The following is a 26,925-nucleotide window of genomic DNA, read 5'->3' as shown; positions in this document are numbered from 1 at the left end:
TCAAAGCTATGTTGAGAACCAGAATTTATACTATGTACAAATGTGTAGGTTTTTAAGACATTGTTGAAAGCTTAAGATATACTAAATAGTGAAAGCATGAAGTGCAGAAATCCTATCAATAAATGCAGCAATGAACTCTGAAGAGTGCATTTAAAGAATGCACTTTGGAATGTGTCTATACATCTAAACGAACAAATGCATACACCCTAGATATAGACTCCATTTACATATACAAGGTACACACTGGTATCAAATCAAATGCAAAAGAAAGCTTGATTAGCACTCTAGGTTTGTCTACCTCACTACTCTGTAAATGAAGCTCAGGCAACTTTGGTCTTGATAGTTCAATCCTTGGATCTGTGAATGCTCACTACATTTTAAAATCAAGCCCAGCCCAGCCCAGCCCAGCCCAGCAAAGCCAACAGAATCCATGCCTAACAACATTTGTAGAACCCTTCCATTTTTGCAAGAAGTAACTTTTAGAACTGTGTGCCTGGCATTAAGGATGGGAGAAATAAACATTCAAGGAAACTTAAAAGTTCATTCATACACAAGGTGGAAATAAGTTGCTGTTTTATGCAATGGCTACCAGGTGACCTTCAGGTTACTTCTCTAAGAATTGGCTAGGTTGGGTTTTGCAGGGGAAGGTTTTGAAGGCATTTTGCTGCTTTGCCTATAGAATAATGCAGGTTTTTTTATCCTTGAAGGGATTTTCTGAAGCAGGTATGCCCATTAGTAAAGGATCCTTCCTGGCATGTTCCTCACAATAACACATTAGATCTGCTGATGCCTTCGACACCTGCAGAGGAAAAAAGATGCAGAATTATAAATTTTCCAAAAAGCTTCTTTTAATAAAGTGAATTTCAATATACATTCATTGAATATGTGCCTGTGTACACAAAAAATACTTTGCTGTCTTTTAGCTTTTGTTTGTGAATGAGGTTTTAGTGGTAAATAAACAAATTGCAAAAAGAGAAGCCACATTTATGTTTATGCTTTTTAATACTTTTTTATTTGTCATCAAGTCCCAAAGGGTGGTACAGGGTTAATTGCTAAGAAGCTTGATATGAGATTAAAAGTAGGTATGCATTACTTTTCATTTTCTTTTCTTCACATACACATTCTTCACATCACATACACAAGTCTGGGAATGCTTACGGCATTCTTATCTTCTACAAAGAAATCACAGCCCTGATGCTCTATGACCATGCTGATCAAGATACAACCGAGATATAATCTAATACATCTTGACAGCAGCTTCCTACAAATGGCTAGAGAATGGCACAGTACTTGTAATTGGGTCTGAACAAAGCAGTACAATGATTACTACTTTCTGTAATTTTGAAATTATACTTTTATTAACTGTATTTGCCTGTTTTGGTAGCCTGCTGACTTGTATTTAATTTGTAACCAACTACTATTCCATTGTCTTTGCAAATACAGGTAGTCCTTGACTTATGACCGTAATGGAACTTGCCCATTATGGTTGTAAGTCATGAAAGTAGTAAAGCAGATCACTGCAGTTAAGCAAACATTGCAGTCATAAAGTGAGCTCATTGAGCTTGTATGGGCTGTTTTTGTCAAAAACCAGAAGTAAAACACGGTCATATGACTGCAAGTCACTGCAAACGACTGCAAATGTGGTCCAGTTAGAGAACTCCCAACATGTGGTCGCATGATCATTGGGATGTGTTTGTGTGGCCATTGACACTTTGGAATTATGTTGTAAGTACCTCTGAAGGAATCTATCAGAATTTTGAATGGTTGCTAAGCGATGGGTCATAATTTGAGGACTACTTTTACTCTTACTAAGCCAAGTACCCCACAGCTTATCTTTATGCAATTGATATGGGTTTATTAAATTATTGTTCCTTCAATTTTTGGTCACCTGCATATTTGTTAAGTATGCCCTTTACTTTTTCACCCATGTCATTATTGAAAATAACAAAGAATAGAAGATCCAGGACTGATTCCTTCCTCTAATTAGCTCAGGAGCAATTGATAAACATGCCTGCAAATTTGTGTTTTGAACCAGTTATGTATCGATTTAATTATCATGCCATCCATCCAACCTATACTTAACCAGCTTGCTAATTGGCCTGTCAAATGCTTTTGATGACATCAAAATATATTACAGCTATAATTATAAACTGGACCATAATTTCCATCACTAAGTAATGCAGACGTAAAGTACAAGATCACATGGTCACATCATTTAGCAGTGGCAACCTTCATTGCCTTTATTAAGGGGAATTGTGGGTTGTTAAGTGAGGCCCTCTTTGCAATTTCCTAATGAACCAAGTCAATGGGGCAGCCAGCAGGAATTTGCTTGTCTCAGGTGGCTTGCAAGCAGGCAGGGAAACAGGTAAATGGCCGCTGTTGGGTTGAGAGGGAGTGAGGGGGGTGCAGGGATGGCCAGGGAGAGGCGGCTGAAGCATGTCAGGGTTTGGAGTTGCTGCTTTCAAGGGGAAAGGCTGCATGAGAGTGTGCGAGTGGTCAAGGTACCATGAAAGTGCAGTGAGGCTTGGGAAGGATGTGTGGGAGGGAGAGGCTTACCAGAGCAACTTGTGACTTGCTGGCTTCCCTATTGACTTTGCTTGTGGGAAGCTGCCAGGGAAGGTCACAAATGGTGATCACATAAGCATAGGACATTGCAACTCTTGTAAGTACAAGTCAGTTCCCAAGTGTCCAATTGTGATCATGTGACTGTACGAATGGGGGGACAGTTGGAAGTTAAAAGGACTGGTTGTTACCACCACTCATTCAGGCAGTGTCACAACTTCAAAAGGTCACTAAATTAGTGTTTAGTGATTTATTATCACTTATATATCACATTAAAAGTGATCATTAACCAAGGACTACCTGTATGTCTACAGGAAGAATATACAGTATCCTCCATGCATGAACTGTTCCCTGCATAGGACAGCTGACTTTCAATGGTCTGTACTCAAACCAAACCTTTCAAAAGATCAAAAGGCAGTCAGGCCAGCATACAAACCATGCAGAGGAGGTACGAAAACAGGATTAAATGTATCAACCTTTCCCAATTTGCCTTATCAAAATCACTCTGTGATCCCTCCTACTTTTGTTTTGGTTGAAACCCAACTACCGAAGTATTCTGGATTTTGTTTTTGCCAAAGCATGACTCACCAAACCAGTTTGGCACAACTTCCATAATGGAAGAGTGTATATCAGGTTAACAAACTATATTTTTCATTTCATGCACATCCTTAGCCTACAGCATTCCCACAATCTATTATGGAATTTGCTTGATCAAAAAAGAGATTATCCTCTGTCTGCAAAGACTCATTCTTGACAAATCCCTGCTGATGTTTTTACCATTGTTTCCAAGGTGCTGACAAGTACTTATGATTTGTTATAGAATTGACGGCAGACTGATTGATCTGTAATTTGCTGGATTTTTTGCTTTCTGTGTTTTCTGTTTTCTGATTTTGAAAAATGTGTGAGAATTCTGACTAGATCATCAGTTAATTTCTACTGCAATGAATTTCTACCTTGCAATGAATCTGATACTAAAGATTTAAATTTATTAAAGATGAATTCTCTGATCATGTTTTTATCAAGTTTAAGGTTCATTTACGCCACTGCCTCCTGTTCTTCACAATTCCAAGTGGACCACATGGACCACATATATATATATTATATGTGTATGTATGTGTGTGTGTGTATACTGTATGTGTGTGTGTATGCACACATGCATGTACACACATATACTGGAGAAGGCTGCATCAAAATAGAATTTGAGTAACTGTAACTTTTTCTTAGCATTCTGCTAACACTGAATATATACTAATATTTTTCTTTTTATTTTGAATATACCTAATAGGCCTTTTTGTTCTTCTTGGAATTCTTTCCTTTGATTTCTTATTCTAACATTTCACTTTCCTGAAACTAGCTCTACAGTTCCAATTCACTGTCTATATTATTCTTTTGTATTTATCCTTTTTATACTTTCCAATCCAAAAAAAGGTTGTAGAGAAATTGTGTCAGCAGGATAACTTTTTGAAAGCTAAACAGGACAAGGTCAACATTACTTTATGATTTATGTGACTGACCAACATCATCTCCAAATGTGTGTCTATTGCATGCATCTAACTGTATTGCGCCTTGAAGTTTCATTAAGCAAAAGATACTAAACTCCCAATGCCATATTCCAATCACTTTAGAGCAATTCTTAAACTTACTTGATTTTTTAAAAAGCATTTTAAAACGTAAGAGGAGAGACGGAGAACACACTTCAAATAATAACCACATAGTTCATAACAAGAAAATATATTATGCTTAACCTTTATCCTTTCTATAGATGCTTCTATTCTCAACTGCTGAACAGTTCTTCTTGCTTGAGCTATGTTGTTTGTGGTGCCAGACGTTTTGCTAGACATTCTCGATGAACTCTTCCAAGCACTGTTAAGAAAAGACAATGGGTTGCTTTGCTGGCAAAAAAAATCGTAATTAATGAACAACAGGAACAAAGGTTGAGAATATTCCATGTCTTCCAATGTAACAGTAACTAAGCTTTCACAACAGAAGAAGAAAATAACTTTGCAATAGTAAAGTTGATAAAATATTGGGAGCAATGAGTTTATAAATGTAGAATTTTTTTATTTTAAAGCACGCTAAGACTGCCAGTTCATAACCATAAATAATCTTTTTTTTTTCAAACATTTTATAAATGGAAACAAGCAGTAGAATTGTTGTTTTCAAGATATTCTGTGTACTTATTCACACAAAAAAGTAATGAAACACGAAGATATATTTTTCTTACTGAATGTTATATAGTCTGCAACACCTTTGATGTTCAAAGCACTTGTCTATTCTTCTGCAGTTGGTCTCTTTAGAATTTGGATTCCAAGTATTCAAGGTTTATGCCCATCAGATCACCTGCTAAATATATTTGATCTACCATAGGTAGATAGCTCTGTGTGTGTGTGTGTGTGTGTGTGTGTGTGTGTGTGTGTGTGTGTGTGTGTATGTATGCACGGGGGGGAGAGAAAGAGAGAGACCAACCTACCTCACAGAGTTGTTGTTATGAAGAAAATACTTATTTTCCCAAAAATAAGACCCTGTCTTATATTTGTTTGAACCTTGAAATAAGCGTTTGGCCTAATTGCCATGCGCTCAAAAGCCCAATTGGGTTTATTATCAGGGGATGTCTTATCTTGGGGGAAACAGGATAGGAGGAGTAGAGGTAGTCCTTGATTTACAACAATTTATTTAGTGATTGTTCAAAATTATGACGTCACTTAAAAAAGTGATTTATGACCATTTTTCAGTTATGACCTTTCCCACATCCCCATGATCATGTGATCAAAATTCAGATGCTTGGCAACTAGTTCATATTTAGGACCACTGCTGTGTCCCATGACAAGTGATTTTGCGACCTTCTGACAAGCAAAGTCAATGAGGAAGCCAGATTCATTTAACAACCAGGTTACTAACTTATCAACTGCAGTAAGTCACTAAACAACTGAGGCAAGAAAGGTTGTAAAAAGTTGCAAAATGTCACGTGATGACAATGTGACATGGCAAGTTTGACACCCATGCTCTAGAGCTAAAACATTTAGCAGGCTTATCCACTATTCTTTTTTCTCACATGCTTGGGATGAAGGTGGCTTATTGTACCTTTTTTTTCTTTTTTCAAATCTTTTTAAACTATTTAACTTTCAGCACTTCAACGTTAGTAATTCTTACTGAATTTTCTTCAGAGTTAAGGTGATAATTCATTAAAGTTAATTCTCTGGACTCCCAAAAGAGACCTTTATTCAAATTGCATAGGGCAATAATGCGCTTCAATATATTACCAGTATCTTATTACTTCTAAAAATGTGCACTGAAATAATGCAAGATTATAAACGCAGATCTTGATTAAATAAAATTACCCAATCAAAGCAACATACAGCATATTTAAGATTACGTTCACTTTCTTTTCCTGATCCAAATGACATTGCTTATCATGCTTGGAACTGATTGCCTTCTACATCCAGGCGTGAGTGTTCAGAGCTGAGTCACAGGCTGTAATATCCTATTGTTGGATCCCTTCCAATGATCTGCAGACTCTGATCATCATGTTCAGCCAACGAATGACCATTGTAGCACAAGATGGTTTTGCTGGAATGGCTTTTTAACCTCTGGGAAGCCACGTGAGTTACTGAAATACCACTCCTGACTAGTTTTCAAGATTATGCCTGAATCCTGCCAAAACTGAAATGCTTTGCTCATAGTTTTGAGAACAGGCATTCTACTGCAGCCAAATTCTGTAAAAGAAAACTATGAGCATTATGTATAAATAAGCAGAAAAACAGAATGAAACTATAATATAATCTGATTCTGGTCATAAAAACACCAGTACGATAGCAATACTGTAGACTTATGTGCTAAAACATAAAACAGAACAACTAAATCATCAGTCTGAGCTTCAGATCCAACTACTGGATATATTAATGATTTTCAAAAGTGCCTGCTCCCAAAAGTCCTTGATGCCCTATTTAAAATAGTCCAATCTATGACATATATACCTTAAAAATTACAAAGCAGCCTTCAGAGATAGAGACTTCCAAAGCTAAATCTATCTGCAGAGCTGGTACATACTATCATTAATGAGTTTAATAAACTGACAAGTAAAGCCCAATAAAATTACTAACACAAACAATATTGATTGACACACACAACAATCAATTTGCATTCTATGAAAAACATTGCTTTTAATAAAAGAAAAACAAACTCAACGCTAAATATTAATAGAGAAGCCAGCTGATAACAATGTCTCTGCATATATGCTGTGAGCAAACCAAAATCAATTCCTTCTGTATTTAATTCTAATCTTCGAATAGCCAGTGGCTTAAATCAGGGGGTTCCCCAACCCTTGATCCATAGACCGATACAAGTCCATGGCATGTCAGAAACCAGTCTGCGCAAACAAGCAAAGTCCCAATCGTGGGATGCAGGCAGCATGCAAAATCACATCCCGTCCAGTCAGAGGAAAAACCTCTCTCCATAGAACCGGTCCCCAGTGCCCAAAAGGTTGGGTTAAATAAGGGTTCCTTCCTTCTTCCCCCTTGATAGCAGGAGTCACATGATGTCCTGTCCACCCCTGTGTCCTGGGCTTCAGTACTATCACAGTTGTTCAGCCATTCAGGGCCTACATTAATCAATATATTAGGAAACAAGTTTGGTATATAGTCGTTAAAAGTACCAGGTTAGAAACTGGGAGACTGTTAGTTCCACGCCCCATTCACAGGTAATTTTTAACAGTTTTCAGTTCTCACAGCTCAGAACCTATATAGACAATAATCCAGACAAGTTAAACTCCCACTTTCAATCAGCGAGTTGAATAAGTTTGGGTTCCAATTTACATTTTATTTTTAAATGCCGTATGATTTCTGAGCCCATGAGCAAGATTTTAGAGGATGGTTAGAAATCTAAATATCAGCCATATTAACATCAGGCTTCCTCACTGGCTATAAAATAGCTTTACTTATGAATTTATTGTTCCTACCGGTACATCTCTGGTCAGTGATTTGGTAGCATTCTATTCACTAGAAATGTCTATATATTTTTTAGTTGTGAACAAAAGCAAAACCAAAAATATTTCAGGTAAGTAAACTGCCAGTGAAATTTAACAAAAGAAAGAATCTAGTCGGAAGTCACCCTAAGCCTGGAGTAAAAAACAAAACAAAATAAAACAGCCTTCTGCAATGTAGGTACATATTCAGTGATTCAGACCCCAGGAAAGGTTTGTGCCAATTGTAGATTACATCATCAGTCAAGCATCCTGGCAGGCATTTCGGTTCTTTGTCTAGCAAATAAATCTTGGGTGGTATGATATGATATGATACGAGCAGAAATGCAGCAAATGACAGGAATTTATTTCCAGGGCAAGACAAACTTTCTATTCCTTTTTTCTTTTTTTGGTTAGGGAGCAAAGTATAAAATTTTAGTCACTTAACATGCTTATTTTAGAGAAACAATAAAAGTACTTCTTGCTTCAAAGGACAAAATCAACATCTTAATGAAACTGCTGGGGCAACAACAATGCAAGCAGGAGCATTAGGCTAGTCTCAGCTCCTTGTCCCGTACGGCACGGAAACAGCAATAAAACACAGCCGGACACATCAACTGAATGGTGAATGCTGGTTTAATGCTTCCGTCAGATACGAGACAACGCCAAGCTACAAAGTCTTTCAAAGTTGGCGCTACGAGCATTCACCTCGTAGCGCTTTATATCTCCGCGCCCCACCCCTCATTACTCCCCTTTGTAATGATCAGGCGTTGCCCCATCAGCTCCGCCGTTGTAGTTTGGGATCGCGTTTCCGGCGTTCTTCCTAGCGCCCGTAGTTATCCTAACCCGACGCCCTTCCACCCCCTCGCGTGTCGCCTTGCCTATACCCCGTGCCACCTCCACCGCTACGTCTTGCTGCTTTGCCATAGAATGTTGAGAGTAATATCCTCCACTGGTCCTCCACTGTTTCTCCTTCCCGTCCCCTCCGTATGCCGAGCACGCAGGGCTTGACAGCTAGTCAAAGACTGACACAGACCGGGGATGATGCTTATCATGCTTGTAGGACAAGCAATTACCTGGTCTTCAGAAAGAACCTTTCAGCAGGTTAAGTTTCATATCCTTTTACAAAAACATGCTAACACGGGTTTACAGTGCAGCTGAGATGCTTATGATAAATAATACTAGCTATGCACGCATAGGGATGGTTGGCCATTTTTATTCTTGTACATGTTAGAAGATATCAGACTTCTAGAAGATGTAGAAATTTGATGTAGAAATCTTTGTCCAATCGTTACTTGGGGTAGCTAACAATTAGCAGAACATTTGCCTGAGAATCATTTTCCAAGGGTAATTTGCTGGCAATTTGGCCAGTTAAAAAACACACTACAGGTAGTCCTCGACTTACAACCACAATCGAACCTGGAATTTAGGTCATGGAACGAAATGGCTGTTAAGTGATATGTCAGGTGACTTTGCTCAATGGCTACAATCTTGGCATTCCTGGTAGTGCTCATTAAGTTACTGTGCAGGTCGTTAAGCAGATAAGGCTCCCAAAGTAAGGAACACAGGATTCCTCAGGGTAAGTGGATGGGTCCACTCAGGAGCTGAAAATCCTCCCTGCTGAAATTCAAACAAGATTTTCAGCTCCTGAGGGAGGGGCCCTCATGTGCAGCCTGCACCAGGTTTTCCTCACTCTCCTGAAGCACCCTGGGCTCAACTTCCCCCTCCCCCCATGTTTTATTTATTTTATTTATATAACATATAAAAAATCAATTTCCATTAAACAGTGTGTTGTCTGGGTACAACTGTTTTTAGGCAATCATAATCAAAATGTTTACAATAGCATTCATCACAATAACATTAATACTATAACAACAATAATATTTAACTTATCTACTTTAATAAATCTCCATTTTAACATTTATCCTTTTTATGTCCCCACATTTCTAACTTCTGTTTCCGGGCTCCTTAACTTATCGTGCTGCCCAGTGGTGAAATTCAATTTTTTTTACTACTGGTTCTGTGGCATGGCTTGGTGGGCGTGGTGTGGCTTGGTGGGCGTGGCAGGGGAAGGATACTGCAAAATCTTCATTCCCACCTCACTCCAGGGGACAGATACTGCAAAATCCCCATTCCCTCCCCACTCCTGGGGGAAGGATATTGCAAAATCTCCATTCCCACCCCACTCTGGAGCAAGCCAGAGATGGTATTTGCTGGTTCTCTGAACTACTCAAAGTTTCTGCTACCGGTTCTCCAGAACCCGTCAGAACCTGCTGAATAGCACCCCTGGTGCTGCCTCTCTGCTCTCTGCTCAAATGTCAGGTTCCTTTCATCTGTAAAGGCTGGCTGAAAGAGCTGCCTGCCAAAGGATGTCAGTTCCCCTCCGGTCAGTTCCCCTTCAGCAGGGTATAGGAATGGAGCTCAAATCATCAGGATCTGAACTCCATTTCTCCACTTCACTAAAGGAGTTTAGCTTCTCTTTACAGGCAACTCTTTAGATGGAGTCCTCTCAGCAGCTGGCAGCAGGTTGCCACTTTCCCTGCTAACCTCCCCGTTGACTTTCTGGGGAAGTGGCAGAGAAGTTCGCAAATAGCAATCACATGATGGTGGGGTGGTTGGTAGCTTCCAAGGTTGAGAAACACTGCCATAGGGGGACAGCACGACAACTTATGACAACCAGAAGTGTTATACAGGCTGTAAAGCACCCTTTTCAAGGCCATTGCAATACACAATCATCTCTAACTTTATGTTTTATTTATTGCATTTATAGTAAATGTCTTCTGGAACAAAAGACAGCGTACAAAATAACTGCCTCTCCATTTTTACACTCCCAGTAACCTTGAGACTTATGACAGACTGAGAAACAACAATTACTTAAAAGTCATTTAGGGAGCTTCATGTTGAATAGTTAATGAAACTTCTAATTTCTCCAACGGAGCACAACTACTCTTGTAAAATTGCCAGATTGCTTAAAATCTACAGCAAGTGACACAAAATAGGCTAATATATGATGCATTAATACACATCTGTAATATAAATAAATGAATGAAGCATTGAATTTATTGTTTATTTATTTATTGGTTCGATTTATATGCCGCCCTTCTCCGGAGACTCCGGGTGGCTTACAATGCGTTAAGCAATAGCCTTCATATTTTTGTATATACCTGCTTAGTAGGGCTTTCGGTCCCCCCCTAAGCGGTGTTCTTTTTTATACAAAGTCAGCTTATTGTCCCCACAAATCGGGTCCTCATTTTATCTACCTCGAAAGGATGGAAGGCTGAGTCAACCTTGAGCCTGGTGAGATTTGAACTTGCAGTAATTGCAGGCAGCTGGTGTTATTTAACAGCACTCTAGTCTGCTGCGCCACCAAGGCTCTTGTTTGTGAATGGCTTGTTTGAGGTAGGGAGGCAGATCCTTATTGGCCAAAGGGAGCTTGCCGGGCTTGGCCACGGGAGAGGCAGTGGGAAGGAACCGGGAGTTGACAAAGGGCAGGAGAAGGTCCTTTCCTAACAATGATATGATCCTCACCTAATGCAGAGGTTCCCAGATCCTGGGCCACAGACTGGTATCTGTTTCTGGCCTGTTAGGAACCGGGCTATGCAAGTGACGGGCGAGCAAGCAAAGCTTCATCTAGGCATGTGCAGAATTAAATTGCATTAATTAAATTGCAATTTAATTGCATTAAATTGAAACCCCTCTGCCCAATCTGTGCAAGAATTGTCTTCCATGAAACTGGTCCCTGGTGCCAGAAAGATTGGGGACCACTGACCTAACAAACATAAACCAGATCTACTGGAACTGCTGTCACTAAGCAATGTGGCCACATGCTATTTCATTTAACATCCGCATTTTGCACCAATTGAAGTTTCTGAATGTTTTTCAAGGAAAGCCCAATGTGTAGCCCAACTGCACATTGCAGTTATCCAAATGAAAGATCAGGAGGGCGTGAGTAGAACTTAATAGTGTATAGAACTTATGAGTGGAGCTTATAAGCATAACTTTCTAGTCCAGGAATGTGTGCAGCTGGTGCACAACCAAAAGTGTGCAAAAGCCCTTGTAGCCATGACTGCCACATCCAGAAGGAGCCATTGAATCCAGCAGGATCCCCAGATTGTGCATTGGGCTCATCTAACAGTAACAGAGTTGGAAGGGGCCTTGGAGGTTATCTAGTCCAACCCCCTGCTCACGCAGGAGACCTGTACTAGGGATTCGAACCACCGAACTGCTGACCTTTCTGATCGACAAGCTCAGTGTCTTAGCCACTGAGCCACCTAGTCAGGCTGCGTCTAGGACTCTAATCTAGGACAGTGGTATTCCATCCAGGAAGCACCTGTTCACCAGAAGGCCCAAATACTCAGAGCCACTCAGTCTTGCATAGTCATTGAACAATATATGATATATTCTCTACAAAACACAGAAAAGAGGGAAGTATTAAAATGCATAAGTTTGAGATGTATTGAAGTAAAGTTTTCATAACTTCCAAGCAGTATGGATAACAATCAGGGATTGTGGGAGCTGAAGGCTATCACTTTGCTTAGCTTTGTTTTGAATGCTTCTGTGCATGCCAAATCTTTGATCACCACAATATCAGAATTGCACGCAGTTTACAGAATTAACGAAATCCCCAACAAGCTATAACAGGATCACATTTCCTATTGTGAATTCAATAAATAAAACTCTGGCTACTGGATAGCTTATTCAAGAATGTGTGCATGATCACTATAGTCTTCAAAAGACTGTTTACCAGAATTTACGCTGCCCACTGCCAGAATTCTCAAGGGCAGCCTCTAAACTGACATATTTACAGCTCTACCAGTAATTCTACAAGGCCTGCAATAGTTAGGAGCATGATCAACATAACCAGACAATGACAACAGCTGTTTTTTAAAAGGTGAGTAGGAAATGGTATTATAGGACATATAATTAAGACATATTCTCTTTTGGGGTGGGGAAGAGATGGGGGGCGGGCAGAAAGGGTGCCTGGCTTTCCCATACAGAACGATGACTTCTGCACTTGATCCAAACAAGACGGAGCACTTTTAAATTCAATGCCTGCCCTTCTCACTGAACAAAAGCTAATTCAGCAGTGCTTAATTTTAGCTCCATCGTGACCCTTGTGTCTTTGTCTTTGTGTGAGATGATCAGTCAAGTCCTATGGAAACAATGGGACCTATTGCTGGGACTACTTTTTTCGTAACTGTAGCATCAGCCTTTCCATAAAAGGCAACTGACAAGCCCTTTCTCATCTTGCATGACTCAGCATGATTTGGTGATTTCAAGCTTACTCACTGCTGTGATACTGATCTACTGTAATGAAATCACACAGCCCAAGTGATTCTTTCTCTAGAGAAATGCTACCCCTGCTTATAGCATATTTTTGAAAATTACATCACTCTTTCTATTAGCTGTGGTTAAACCTGGGCCAACTTTTCACACTTAGGCATCAAAGAAAGCAAGCTACTAGCTCACTCTTAGAGGGCTAATATATTTTCTCTCCTCAGCTTTAAAAAAAACCTTGAAGCTTTTACTAAAACAAATAGACATCCTGCAGCTCTTGTATAGCATTTGTAAAAGTTGCCTCTGGAAAGGTGTATTATGATAGAAGGGGGAACACACCAGTTTTTATTGGCAGTAATATTAATTCAAATATATTTTAAAGTAAATATTTTCGGTTTTTGCCCTGGTTCTAACCCATTTTTTTCCTTTTGGCCACAGAGTGCTACTTGGGCTGTTTTCCAAATAGCTGCATGAGAAAGATATATTAACAAGGCAATTTTTCATAACCTTTACCAGATGGGGAAATTGCCAATATGTTTTGGTATAGAATTTTATTCCATATTTCAACAAGAGGGAAAAAAAGTAAAAAAAAAAAAAAAAAAGATCATTCATGTAAAAAAGATTCCTCAATCTGAAAATTGTACATCCTGATTTTAAAAGCAAAAGTTCCAGTTTGAAGTTAACAAGGGTTGAGAATGTTAACAACAATATATGGATCTAGTGTCTGATTGTTCTTGGTTATTTCAAGTCAAGGACTCCCAGTCCCACTCAATTAGGTCAGAAAGATCATCTTGTTCCAAAAAAATCCACAATACTTTCAAAGCTTTCCAGAATTAACTCTTGTAAACTTGTGACAAGCAAACAGGCACCAGACATTCTAAAAAGGAATTGGGGGAATTATTTTATCCCACAGAAGCCTCTGAAGTCAAGAATAAATTTGGGAACTCCTACTGAACCCTTCTAGTTTATAATTCACGAGATGGCCTTCCTCCCCAACTATGAATTAAATCAAAACAAACGGAAGAGAAGTGGAAATGACCGGTTACCCAAATGTGAAGAAAAACAGAGTTGTTGAATTCATGCTGTTCATAAACTAAAGCAATTGCAGACTTTAAAAAAGACTATTACATTCCAAAACAGAAATATGTACCTGCCAAAATGTTAAGTTCTATTCGAGATGTATGAATCTTATATTTTCTTATCCCTTATTTATCTTAACAGGAAAAGGAATGCCCGTGTCTAGTTACAGTCATATCATCTCTTGTTTTTGTGAATGCCACCTTACAATTAAAGTTCATAAAAAAGTTGCTTTTGGAAAGGATTACTAAAGCAAGGACATAAAGCAGTGATTTCGAACTTGAGCCTGTTTGCATTATTTAATTTAATTTAATTTATCGCATTTCTATGCTGCCCAACTCCCAAGGGACTCTGGGCGGCTTACAGCAAAAATAATATGAACAATGAACATAGAAAAATTATTAAAAACATTATAAAAACATTTTAAAAACATTAAAAGCCCATGCACACCATTCATGGCCGGATCTTGCAAGATTGCAACAGCAAGATCAACGTTTCCAGGCCTGCTGGAAAAGCTATATTATATATAATATAGATATGCATTTTACAAACTGTACTAATTCAATTTGTTAATTGCTTGAAAAAGTAATACGGTGGATTCCGTCCTGCTGAAGGCTTTCAAATGATATCAAGGAAAGTTCAGAGGATTCCTATACTGAGTGGGAAGTTGGGATACATAATTCCTACAGTATCTTCTAACACACACATTTTGTGATGCAGTGTTGTTTATTTATTTATTTACTTATTCACTTACTTTATTTGAGTTTGGTGTTGCCTGATTCAAAACTGTCTCTGGGCAGCTCACAGTATATAAAGATACAAATACAATAACATAAATAAAAGTACAGCAATGGAAATAAACAAAATGGCAAATCTGGGCAACTAACATCAAAAGACTTGCAGTTTAAGACAAAGGTATCTAACAAGGGGTTTCATCCACTTTAGCCCAAGGCCCGGGAGAACAGCCAGGCATTTAAGGCCTTCCAGAACATTATCCAAGGGGGAGCCATCCAGACTGCCTGAAAGATCAATGTAATTTGCTGGTACTTGCAACCAACTTGACTATTCTTGTGTAATGTCAGAAACAGTCCTTCTCTTATGCAATCAATTCACAATTCTAATTTCAATTTAACCTGAAATGTTGGAAACGCTGTTACGAACATGGTTTTAAATTTGAATATAGCATTTTAAAACACTATAAGAATAGACAGAAATATTGTCTTAAATGTTAAGGTCCCTTCACCTAAACATGGTATTTACTGTTAATTTTTTAAAGCTCCTTCTGACTTCATTAAAGTTTCTGCACTACTTGACCTGACCATTAAGTCCTCTCTTTCCACAGTCTTGGTTCCAAATGAACCTTTGAGCCAGAGTTAATAGTCCAATAGCAGTGCCCAGTTCACATTCTTTTGCAAATGGAATTTAGTAAATAGTTTTCACCAAGAGTGGAATGTAAGAGTTTGAAGAAAACCTTAATTTATGGTTGAGTATCTTTACTAGTAGATTAATATATAACTTCTTTCTCTTAAGCACCAAATGTCAGAGATATAGTGGCTTAATTCAGGTAGCAATTGGTTCATCTGCCAAGTCACCTATGTATTTTAAAGTGGATGCTGCTTTTATAAAAACAACCACCACCACCATGTGTCTTATAATTTTAATATGTAAAAACACAACAGGAAACCTATTTTTATGAAAGTTATGTTTATTGTAAAATTACCAATAAACATAATAATAAAGAATTAACTATACTTCAGCAACAAGAATATTTAAGAAAAGCACTGACCATAATCAAAATTATTAGATTCTTGGTGCTTTCTGAGCTTGGCTGTTTTCTTGCAGACATTTCATTACCAAACTAGGTAACATCATCAGTGCTAAAAGGGAGTGAGGTTTGCTCTCATTTATACACTAGTGTCTTGCCCTATCAGTGTTGGTGGGAGTAGTTTTCCTTAATTAGGCTGTTTATTGTTAGCTTGTTTGTCTGAGTTGGTAGTTCTTTGATTTGGGTATTGTTGACTTCTTGATTATTGGCCTAGTGTTAATCTTGATGTTAATCTCTGCTCATCTGGGTGTTGATTGCTGGCGAGGAGGTGTTTTGCTCTTTTTGTTTCCTTTTTGGCTTTTTGATTCTCTCTTTTGAATGGTATGTAGATGCTGTTTATCTCTATATGTCTTTTGATCACCTATTTGTCTGAATGCTAGACTTCCAGGAATTCTCTAGTGTTTTTGGACTTGGCTTGGTCTAGGATGCTCACAGTTGAAACTACGGTTAAGCCTGTTCATGTGTTGTGAAATTAAGGAATTTTCATCATGTCTTCTGACTGCTATGGATCTGTTATGCTAGTCTTCTGCCTGTTTGTCCTACATAGTAGCTGTTACAGTCCTTATTCTGTATGTTGTAGATGACTCCTGTTTTTTCTTCTGGGGCTGCTGAGTCTTCTAGTTTACCTAAAATGTTTTGAAGGCTTTCGTTGGTTTGTGTGTTATAGCGATGGCATGTGGTTGTAATAATCAGTTGGTAGTTTCTGAGATTTTTTGATGTATGGCAGTGCTATCATTTTTAATACTTGGGTTGGTTGTGTTACATTGGGTTGAGTGCTCAGGCACTTTTTGATAAAATTGCATGGATTATCAATTGTGTTGGAAGATGTTATATAGATGATGTGTTTCCTTTTTCTAATATTCAGGGTTGCTGCACTGTGTTTGTGCTGGTCTAAAAAATGTTCTTCACATTTTTGTTGTAGGAGGGAAGCATTTTTGTTATTTGGTAGGGAAGCACTTGGTTGGTGTGAGTGCTTTTATGATAGACTTGCGTTTTTAATTTGCCAACAATACCTAAGGATATCCAGGAAGGGTAACATGTTATTGTTTTCTTCTTCCCTTGTGATTTTATTCCTTTGAAGATGTTGTTGATAGTTTTGTGTATGTTCTCTAGTTGTTCCTTTTTTTATTATGACAAAGGTGTCCTTCAAGTACCAGATGTGTGGGAGTACTATGGATTTTAGGTGTTGCATTATGGTCTGAGTCCTGAAATCAAGGATCCCATGAGTATTCCTTTGATCTGTTGATATATTTGTCTGTCAAACTGAAAATATGTGATCAGACAAAGCTTGATGAGATCCATGATTCTGGGCATTTCAGTCTTAGTGTATTTGGTTAGGTCGGTCGTACTATACAGTAGTGCTGTCACAGATTCCTTTGCTGATTCTGGTTCTACAGATGTAAAGACATCAAATAAGACCATGGTTTCATTTCCATCTATTGTCAGGACTTCGATTCTTTGTAGTGTGGAGTTGATGGAATATTTGTTTCCCTCTGTGAGGTGTCCAAACTTTTTTGTCAATTCTTCAGAAATATTGTAAGTTGGGGTCCCTGGTAGGGATACGATTGGACAGAGAGATATATCTGGTTTGTTTGTTTGGGGACATCCATAGAAGCATGGAGGACAGATCCGCAGCTCAAAGAGCACCAACGGCCCCATAGTTCAACCCTAAGGTACAAACATTTTCTCTTATTGTTAATCAATTTTTTTGTCCAGAAAAGCTACTCTTCTTAAATGGTCTACTAATAAGTCAAGGCATGAAAAAAAAATCTCAAAGACAGTTCTTCTGGTGAAAGGCATTTGTGAAAGGCATTCTACTCTTTAACTGGCAACACAATTAAAAAGATGCTGCCTTTGCTATTCCTGCTTAATATCGATCAATGAACATCAGGTAGTAAAAGCAATATATCGGGCAGGGGAGAGTACATACCACTGAGAGAAGCTGAGTGGTGAGCTATCTTCTCTTTTATGACCTGAGGTGCGGGGGGTGGGTGGGGGAAGGTTAGTTGCATTTTTATTATATTTACTACTTTGATCCAGAAAGGTAGAACTGCATTTTTACAAACAGGAGAGTTATTTGGTTACTAAGTTCCAAGATTTTTTAGTGAAATTAAATTTAAGAGGCAACACTTTGTACGGAGATAGAAATAAATAGTAACTACTTCAATTATTTAAAAAAACAACAACACCTTGCTCAGCCGAATTAGCCCTAGGCAATTTTGGACCAAAATTTCAAGACACATTCAAGGTCAGCATCATATATAAACTTGTCTTCTGAAATTCAGCCTAGTAAAGCACAAATGGACAAGGCACAGCTGGCAGCCCAACAGGAGCTAATGGAATACAGCATGTCAACATTCAGAAAAAAAAAAATCAATGACAGATCAAACAGCATGTCCGGATTGCAAAACTGCATTTTAAGAATAATTGCAAACCATCCACTACAGCTGATCCACTACCTATAGCTAGGGAATCAGAAGCCCTCTGCTGATTTACAGATTCAGTTTGCACAATACATCTATCTATGATGTGGTCTGATTTAGTTGAATTCTGAATCCGGGCTATGGGTCATGTTGTAGTTATAGTGGAAATGTATTAGTTATAATCTGGAGATTGGGTTCAGACAACTGATTGTACCATTTGACTTCTCATTCAAACCAGACTAATAGCTAGCTTATAGTTAAACAGCCATTAATGTAGTCCTAATTCTCATCCTAAACATAACCCTAACCCAAGGTTGCACAAATGATGATTTGGTAATACAAACTAGATGAGAGTTTCATTCTTTCTTAATCATGCAATGATACCTGTGGGTCCTATACTGCCCCCCTGAAAAGTTTGCTTTTCCTTTCTCTTTGTAACCATATGGCTTTCCTGAAACAGTTCAAGAAGCTTGAGAGATTCTCAGGAATCCTGCACAGGTAGTAGCAAAAAAGGATAAGCAAGGCATGAAAACATTACTTCTATTCTCCATTTCAGTTTTCAGGCCCTTAGGAGTCTTTCCTTGTGCAAAAAGCAAGCCTAGTTCCAACTTGTAAATTGTTTATAGGGCTCCAATATTCTCCAAATGTCTTCTAGCAAAGCTGAATGCTGAGTTTAATCAAAATATGAAGCTGTAACTTCTAATATTTCTGTTTTCTTGCTCATAAGCAATTGCTGGTTCAAATTGCTCAATCACTATCAATTGGCTCTCCCTGAAAAAGCCATATTTTGTAACAGGAATTAATGTATGGATTGAGACTTTTACAATCATGATACTGTACCATCATAATATCACCCTTGTTAATTATTGGTTATTCTAGCCGTTTTCTTGCAAAAACAGCAAAAGAGACATGCATTAATGGCTGGTCAGTAAGCAGCAGGATTTTGTTGTTTAAGTTCTCAGCTAAACGACTGACCTTTCAAAACTTTGTTTTTAACTTCTACTTGAAAACAACTTTTAAAACTTCACCAATAAGCTTATTGTTTTAGGTATATTCTTCAAGTTTAATTGCTAACCAGTCTCATTCATGATCAAATAGTGTTTATACTTTCCAAGTTGCTGTTTATTGTTCTCAGAAGTTGTTGATTTTCTCCCTGAGCTCGTGATCTCTGACTAACTGGAGCTGGAGCCAAAATAACATGTAATTGGGCCCTGCAATGAACTAATTTTCTGAATCCATCTTCATTGGTGGATTCAGTATTTCCTGCAGCATTTTCACAGCCTGGTGAACTCTTTAAGCAATTTCCCCTGAAGCTTTGAGTCTGAAAATCCTACAGACTAGACTAGACTAGGGAATGTAGACAGCTCTTGTCTTTAACAAATTTATCAATGTTATTTAGAATGTTAATTGCCACAAACAGAAAACAAATGAGACCCACTACAGGTAATCCTTGATTTACAACCATGATTGAACTCAAAATTTCCATTGTTAAACAAGAAAGTTAAGTGACTTTTGCCTCATTTTACAACCTTTCTTGCCCTAGTTGTTAAGTGAATTATTGAAGTTGTTCAGTTAGTAACATGGTTGTTAAGTAAATGTGGCATCTCATTGATTCTGCTTGTCAGAAGATCGCAAAAGGGAATCATATGATCCTAGGATACTGCAACCTTCATAAATATATGCCAGTTGCCCAGCATCCAAATTTTGATCACCTGACCATGGGGATGCTGCAATGGTCATTAACTGTGAAAAATTGTCATAGGTCACTTTTTTTTTCAGTGCCTATGACTTCAAACTGTCACTAAATGAACTGTTGTAATTTGAGGACTACTTGTATCAGATGTAGCTAAATAGCTCAACGACACTGAAGAAAGCCACTATCACCAAAGAAAAATTGCTTCTAAGTTCCAGTGGGACATTTTTCAAATCATTGCCACAGCAAACATATTTTGATGGCATGAAATTCCAGCCCAACTCTATTATGTTGACATAACTGATCCACCATTTGTCCACTTTCCATGTTGAACTCTAATTAGATTTATTTATTGAATGTCTATACTATCTCAACCATCCAATCAACTCCAGGCAACAGTCTGTTGAAAAAGGCTGTTTTAAATGTTTTCTTAAAGGAGAACAAGGTCAGAGCTGTCCAAAGCTCAAGGGGGATATTATCCCACAGGGCAAGAACAACATAATTTTAACAGTGGAATATGGAACATGCCTATTCTACTAGATCTAATAAATAAGAAGACGTAAGTGGAGAGAGGTGGCCCTGCAGATAACCAGTCCTTGAACTATGAAGGCTTTACAGATAATAACCTGCACTTTGAATTCCACCCAGGAGCCAAGTGGGAGCTAGTACAGCTCTTAAAGCAGGAATTCCCCAAGTGAATTGAGATGCAATTGCACTACATATAGTCCTTGATCTACAACTATAATGGAACCCAGTTGTAAGTCAAGGACTACCAGTAATGTATTCTGAATCAGCTGTAGCTTCCTCAAGAACCTCTGAAACTGCAGCTCCACCACTTTCTCTACAATCCTCCCCAAAAATGGGAGGTTGGAGACCTGTTGGAAATTATCCAACGCTGCTTTCAGCAGTGGCTTCTTGAGGAAGAGGCCTCATCACTTAAATGAATTCATCATCCCTTCCCAAGCATCTTCAACCAATCAAGAAGGGGATGGATCTAATATACATCCTGTGCACTTCCAAGACTCACAAACTGAGATTCCCCCAGTATCAGAAAAGCCCCTGTCTTAGACAAGTCAAACCTGAGTCAAAGTTAGAATGACTCTGAGTCACTTTATTTATGCCTGGAATTTCCCTTCTTCCTTCCCATCCAAATGTAATGAACAGTGTACATCTGTGAAAAGATATGACTTTGTTCTATACTGTTTTTGAACAATGACTAGAAAAAAGTAAGATAATTATAAATATGTTTTTTTAAATATTATTTTCCAGAGTTTTTCTTTTTGTTGCAATGGACTTGCCTAATGAATGAGCATTACCTAATGATATAATGTAGGAGAAGTGCAGTTCTGAGACTTTCTTTCAAAGTGAGCATGATGAAATAATCTGGTTGGAACAGTAAATTATTTGCTCTGATCAGTGATAACAATCTGTGTGAAATCCATCTACTTTTTAAATTGATGGCATAAAGGAAGCCACACAATGATTAAACATAGGAAAGTCTTGGTGTACCTTCCTTTTACCTTGGATTCCTTCTTCGTACTTCAGTCCAAATTGAAATATTTTATAGTATCCAGTTTTGCAACTAAGGAAAGATATTGACACCATTACAAAATGCTACCCCTCACCTAACAATTAGCCTTTAAAATATCACATTTATGTCTAAGGGTATGGAATTAATATAGATGGGGAAAAAAGGTATCCCTCCCTCCCTCCCTCCCTCCTTCCCTCTCTCTCTCTCTCTCTCTCTCTCTCTCTCTCTCTCTCTCTCTCTCTCTCTCGTAACATTTTGGTAAATAAATAAATAAATGACCATTGAGGATCCATTTTGCCCCTCCCATTTTGGACTGTTACATCCTTTGTTAGTTTGAAACCTGTAATGCACTTCCTTTATGCTTATGTAGCCCTTAGATTGAAACAAGTTCTTTTCGTCCTCCGCCCCATAATAAATAATAGAAAAGCAGAATTTCTCTTTTCCTCTGCATCTCCTGGAGGTATAATTATGGATTCTTACGGAAGCAGTAGCTATGAGGCTTATTATGACAAGACTGTCAAGAATATGCTACTACACTATCGCTGTTATTGGAGCCTTTAGTTCAGAGTGAATAATTAATGGCTCAGAGCACAGATATGGTACAATCCTGTAAATAAATGAACATATTGCAATAAGTGCAACGAACCATTGAAAGCAGGCTAACCAAGTGTTGCTGCACCTCAAGTAGAAAATGTTCCAGGAAGCAAATCTGTGTCAATTCTAAATGCATCATTGCTATCTCCTATTACTATATTTTACTCCTACCATCTTTTTAAAAATGCATTTATGAAATGTGGCTATGCTGTTCAAGATGTGTCAAAAACAAAAATTCAAGAGTCCCCTGGAATTGGGCAGCCAGTAAAAGTAAAATAATTGTATTTATTTGTTAAATGAAGTACAGTGACTGGGTGGTTTACAGAATGATAGAATGGTAAAAAAAGATAATACAAAATGATTAAAATTAACATGATTAAATAAGAAACTAAAAACCAAGACAAAGTGTCTTGGGGTTGGGGATCTTTTCCATCCTCTCAGCTATATCACCTCCAATATAGCAGGCCCCTATAGCAGGTCAGGTCAGTGACAGTGCCATGTTTTCAGGCCCTTCCATAAGGCCAAGACTTTAACTATCAGTTTAAGATTAAATAAATAGATAAAAATAAATAAATAAATAAGCAAACCACACCAGCTTTAGTGGACAGACTCATTTCCTTCACGCTATCCTGTGTTTTTCAGTCTCATTTATTCTTTCATCAGCAGCCTGCAGCTTTCCGCAGATGCCTCTGCAATGCCATAACTGAATTCCAGGGATGGATAAACAGTGATAGTAGCAGAATGCTATGGAATCAAGTTCAGTCTGCTCTACAGTTATCCCAACTATGTAAATGTGGCACTTTCGGTCCTTAAGGTACTCTAGATAGTTAGCAATACTGTAGATACGAAAATGCTAAATGTAATTATTTTCCAAAAAAAGATTAGGTAAGGAGAAAATGCTGACTGACAAATCCGATGTATTTTCTTCACCTTTCCTGATCCCTTTCTCTCCTATCCTTTCCTTATAAGAAACCATCTTTTTCTTTTTAATTATTTCTGAAGACCATTGGGCCAATGTCCTTTTTTAAGAGTTCCCAAGCCAACTTTAAATGGATACTGTTATAATGATCTGAATACTGTTTGCACAACTGCCTGTATGTAGTTATTTATTTATGTTTACAGGGCTTATAAGTCACTCCAATCAACCAATTCTTGAATGGCAAACAATTCATCAAGCCCTTAATTTTGGATTAAAAGAGACAGATAAATAATCACATTTAAAAATTAAACATATATATTATAAGCAAACATATAAAAATTATCAACTAGCATTTGAAATGTAATAAAGTTAATTAATTGTCCAAACAAAAATCCCTAGATTCTGGATCAAAATCACTAGATACAGTATGCGATTCACCATGTGAAGTCACCTCTCTTGCTAAGTTTGTTTCATCGGTTTATGAAATAAACCACAATAGGCCAGGTGCTACAGCAAGGTAAGATACAGCGTTATTTACAAACCACATGGGTTAACATAAAATCAAACAATTTTCCATATGGTTAATATACTGGATTAACCAAACCAATCTAAAGTCAGTGCAAGAACAATTTTCTGGGGTTTTAGAAACAAATTATGTATCATCTTCCTTTAATAAGAATACTGAATTATTTATATCAGATAGTTTAAATACTAATAAGAAATACAATTCCTATACGATCAGAAACATTACAGTCCAAAACGACACTGTATTGGCTTTCTGGTTATTAGCCAACACTTAAATATTCCCTAGGATTACACAAGTACAGTAGTCCTTGGTTTACGACCACAATTGAGCCCAACATTTCTGTTGCCAAGCGAGACAGTTGTTAAATGAATTCCTGCAGTTGTTAAATTAGTAACATGGTTGTAAAGTGAATCTGACTTCCCCATTGACTTTGCTTATCAAAAGGTCGCAAAAGGTAATTGCATGACCCAGGACATTGCAGCCATCATAAATATGGACCAGTTGCCAAGCATCTGAATTTTGATCACGTGACCATAGGGATGCCACAGCGGTGTTAAGTGTGAAAAATGATCTTAAGTCCCTTTCTTCAGTGCTATCATAACTTCAAATGGTCACTAAATGAACTGCTGTAATTCAGGGACTACCTGTATGAACACTTCAATCTAGCCCCTTTTAAAAAATGTTACCATCATTAAAGAGAGGAGCAGGTATATAAATACTATAGTGGCTATGATTTTTTCAGTATTGGAATGTAAGCTACATTGTAGTATATTATTTATTTAAGCAGTTATGCTGTTTCAGCTGTCTAATTCTCTAATTCCAAAATGATGAACATAACTTCTCCTGTTAAGACCATTTGTAAAACTTCCTTGACTTATAGTTAACAACAGAACCCAGGCAGAGGCGTTTTTGTTTTTATATGTCTTTTTTAAATGCGCAGCTCTGTGAAACCACAAAAATTTATCCATTCCTACAACAAACATTGCAAAGATATAATTTCTGTCTTCTGAGCTTTGAGATGTAGATAGCAACACATTTCTGGCAGAACGTGCAGTTGTATTTTATACTAGTTCTCAAAAGCTCTGAACAGACAGGATTTACAGAGGTGCAAGAAAAAAGTAGTTAAAAAAGCAGAAAAAGTAGCCATTGGCTAACATACATGTTAAAAAAATAAGACCATAGAAAGTTTGTTTGTTTGTTTGTTTGTTTATATATTATTCTATCTATCTATCTATCTATCTATCTATCTATCTATCTATCTATCTATCTATCTAAGGGAAGGCTTCTTGAGGAGGGGCCTCACCACTGCCTCTTTCAAGGCGGAGGGGAAGAAACCATCACTCAAAGAGGCGTTAATAATCTCCTGGAACCACCCTCGTGTGACCGCCTGGAGGCCAGCACCAACCAGGAGGGACATGGGTCCAATAAACATGTGGCAGCGCTAAGCCTACCCAGAATCCTGTCCAGATCCTCGGGAGTTACAGGATCAAACTCCTCCCAGATAACACTCTCAAGACCCTCCTCCATCACCTCATCTGAACCTATCTAGTCAGAGTCCAAGCCTTCCTGAATCTGAGCGATTTTGTGATGCAGATATTGCCCAAAATTCTCAGTCCTGCCCTGCAGGGGGTCTTCCCGCGCTCCCAAATGAAGTAGGGAGCGGGTCACCCTAAACAGGGTGGCTGGGCGATTATCTGCAGACGCAATAAGAGCAGAAAAATAATTAGATTTTGCCACTCTTATTGCCACTAGGTAGATCTCAATATGAGACCTTTCTAAGTTATTAGAAAGTTAGCTGGATTTGAAGAAATTATGACACAGAACATGCTATCTGTGTTTACAGAACAATCCTTGACTTGAAAGGAACCCAAAGGTGTCACAATAATATTGTCGGATTTTCTGGTGAGACTAGTGGTCTTAAAATTTTATTCAAGAATTTGAACAGGAAATAATACAAATAATTCTGTATTGATCCCACAGAGTACTCACTCACAAACTGACAATAGATCAGAAGGTAAATATAGGCTAGGTTCATGTACTGTATTAAACTCTGGCTCGCTTAAATAATGATTTGAGGAATGAGACTAACCCGGTTAAAATATAAACATACCATAATTGCTTGATTCACAGGTCATGCTAAGTCAAAAGCAAAGAAACTGTGTGATGGTTTAGTGTCAAATATGAATCTGACCACCTTCTTGTTTTTGCTATTTGCCCAGGGACCAAGAGCAGCTGGAAAGCTGTGAGCATCACTTCCCAGGATAAGTATCAAGCAAGAGGAACAATAACCTGCTCCCTTTTGTCATCTGAATAAGGAACTGGCTTCCCCTTTCCCTGACAGAAAGCAGATGCTGCTTCAGTTACCAGTAACTATGGCAGCGAAGAAAATATTGGAAGTAAACCCAGGCTTTGCCAGAAGAACAAGAAGGTAAGCCTAGACTTCATGTGGAATGTGGCTTTAATAATTACTACTACTACTATTACTACTACTACTATTATTATTAACACACCAGATATCATAGTTGTTGAAAACCAAAACGTACAATTTATTAACACTGGGGTACCAGGAGATGCCAGAGTCGAAGAAAAAGAACTGGAAAAAATAATCTGGAAATAACTGGAAATATCGTGACCTGGCCATCAAAACTACACGGCTATGGATAAAACATGTAACAGTGATGCCCGTTGTCACTGGGGCACTTGGTACCATGTCCAAGAATTTTATGAGATACAACAATAAATTGCAGCTTTCTGCAATAACACCAGCGGAAGTGCAAAAAACTGTGTTACTCAGAACATTGTACATTTTAAGAAGGTACATGGTTGATACCTAGGACGCTGGCAGCAATCCATATCAACCATTAGCACCTGTCAATGGTATTTGTGATGCATTTTTGCATTTTCAGTTGATTGAGTTTCATGTTTAATGAATAAAGTAAATAATAATAATAATAATATGCAATACTTTACATTAAAATTGGCAATCTTTTGGCAGACAGGAAAGGATTCCTTCCCTGTGTGTGTGTGTGTGTGAGTGTGTGTGTGTGTGTGTGTGTATTGCGGCTGCAAGAGGAACAGCTTCCAAGAGGAAAAATGGGACCTTTTATGTTTTGAATTTCTGTTTCTGTTAATCCTGTAATTTATTAATTTTGCTGATGTAGTAGTTTAGGTGCAGGCCTAGAATCTAGGAAACTGTGAGTTCTAGTCCGACCATGGGCATGAAAGCTGGCTGGGTGACTTTGGGCCAGTCATTTTCTCTCAGTCCAGCTCACCTCACAGGGTTGCTGTTGCGGGGAAAATAGGAGCAGGAAGGAGTATTATGCATCTTCATTGCCTTGCGTTACTTACAAAGTAATAAAGGCAGGATAAAAATCTAATAAATAAATAATAAATAGTAAAATATCCAATAGCAGTTTGATACTAAATTTCATGGGAATTCAGGAAGCTCTTGGGAAGGCAAATAAAAAAAAGGGGCTACACAAGGTCCATGGTGTATGTTTTATCTTGGAAAACTAACCCCTTCCCCTTTTTTCCTTCCATT

At 38.0% G+C, this 26,925-nt stretch overlaps 1 protein-coding gene across 3 annotated transcripts in view; it reads right to left on the bottom strand.

Moving 5' to 3' along the window:
• Nucleotides 1–212: 212 nt before the first annotated feature.
• GNG12 (G protein subunit gamma 12) overlaps nt 213–26,925 on the bottom strand; it is a 46,031-nt gene continuing 19,318 nt past the window's right edge. For all 3 annotated transcript variants that reach the window (XM_070939472.1, XM_070939471.1, XM_070939473.1), the window contains exons 3-4: nt 4,308–4,425; nt 213–799 (exon numbers count right to left, since the gene is read on the bottom strand). In XM_070939472.1, the coding sequence (XP_070795573.1) occupies nt 674–799; nt 4,308–4,403 (222 nt within the window). In that variant the 5' untranslated portion in view covers nt 4,404–4,425 and the 3' untranslated portion in view covers nt 213–673. The remainder of the gene's footprint in view (nt 800–4,307; nt 4,426–26,925) is intronic.

The sequence above is a fragment of the Pituophis catenifer genome, unplaced genomic scaffold (genome assembly GCF_029215685.1).
Source record: "Pituophis catenifer annectens isolate HBS135680 unplaced genomic scaffold, rPitCat1.0.hap2 SCAF_3, whole genome shotgun sequence".
Lineage (NCBI taxonomy): Eukaryota > Metazoa > Chordata > Lepidosauria > Squamata > Colubridae > Pituophis > Pituophis catenifer.
The sequence above is the reverse complement of the archived record's forward strand: the minus strand, read 5'-3'. Positions and strand labels throughout refer to the sequence as shown.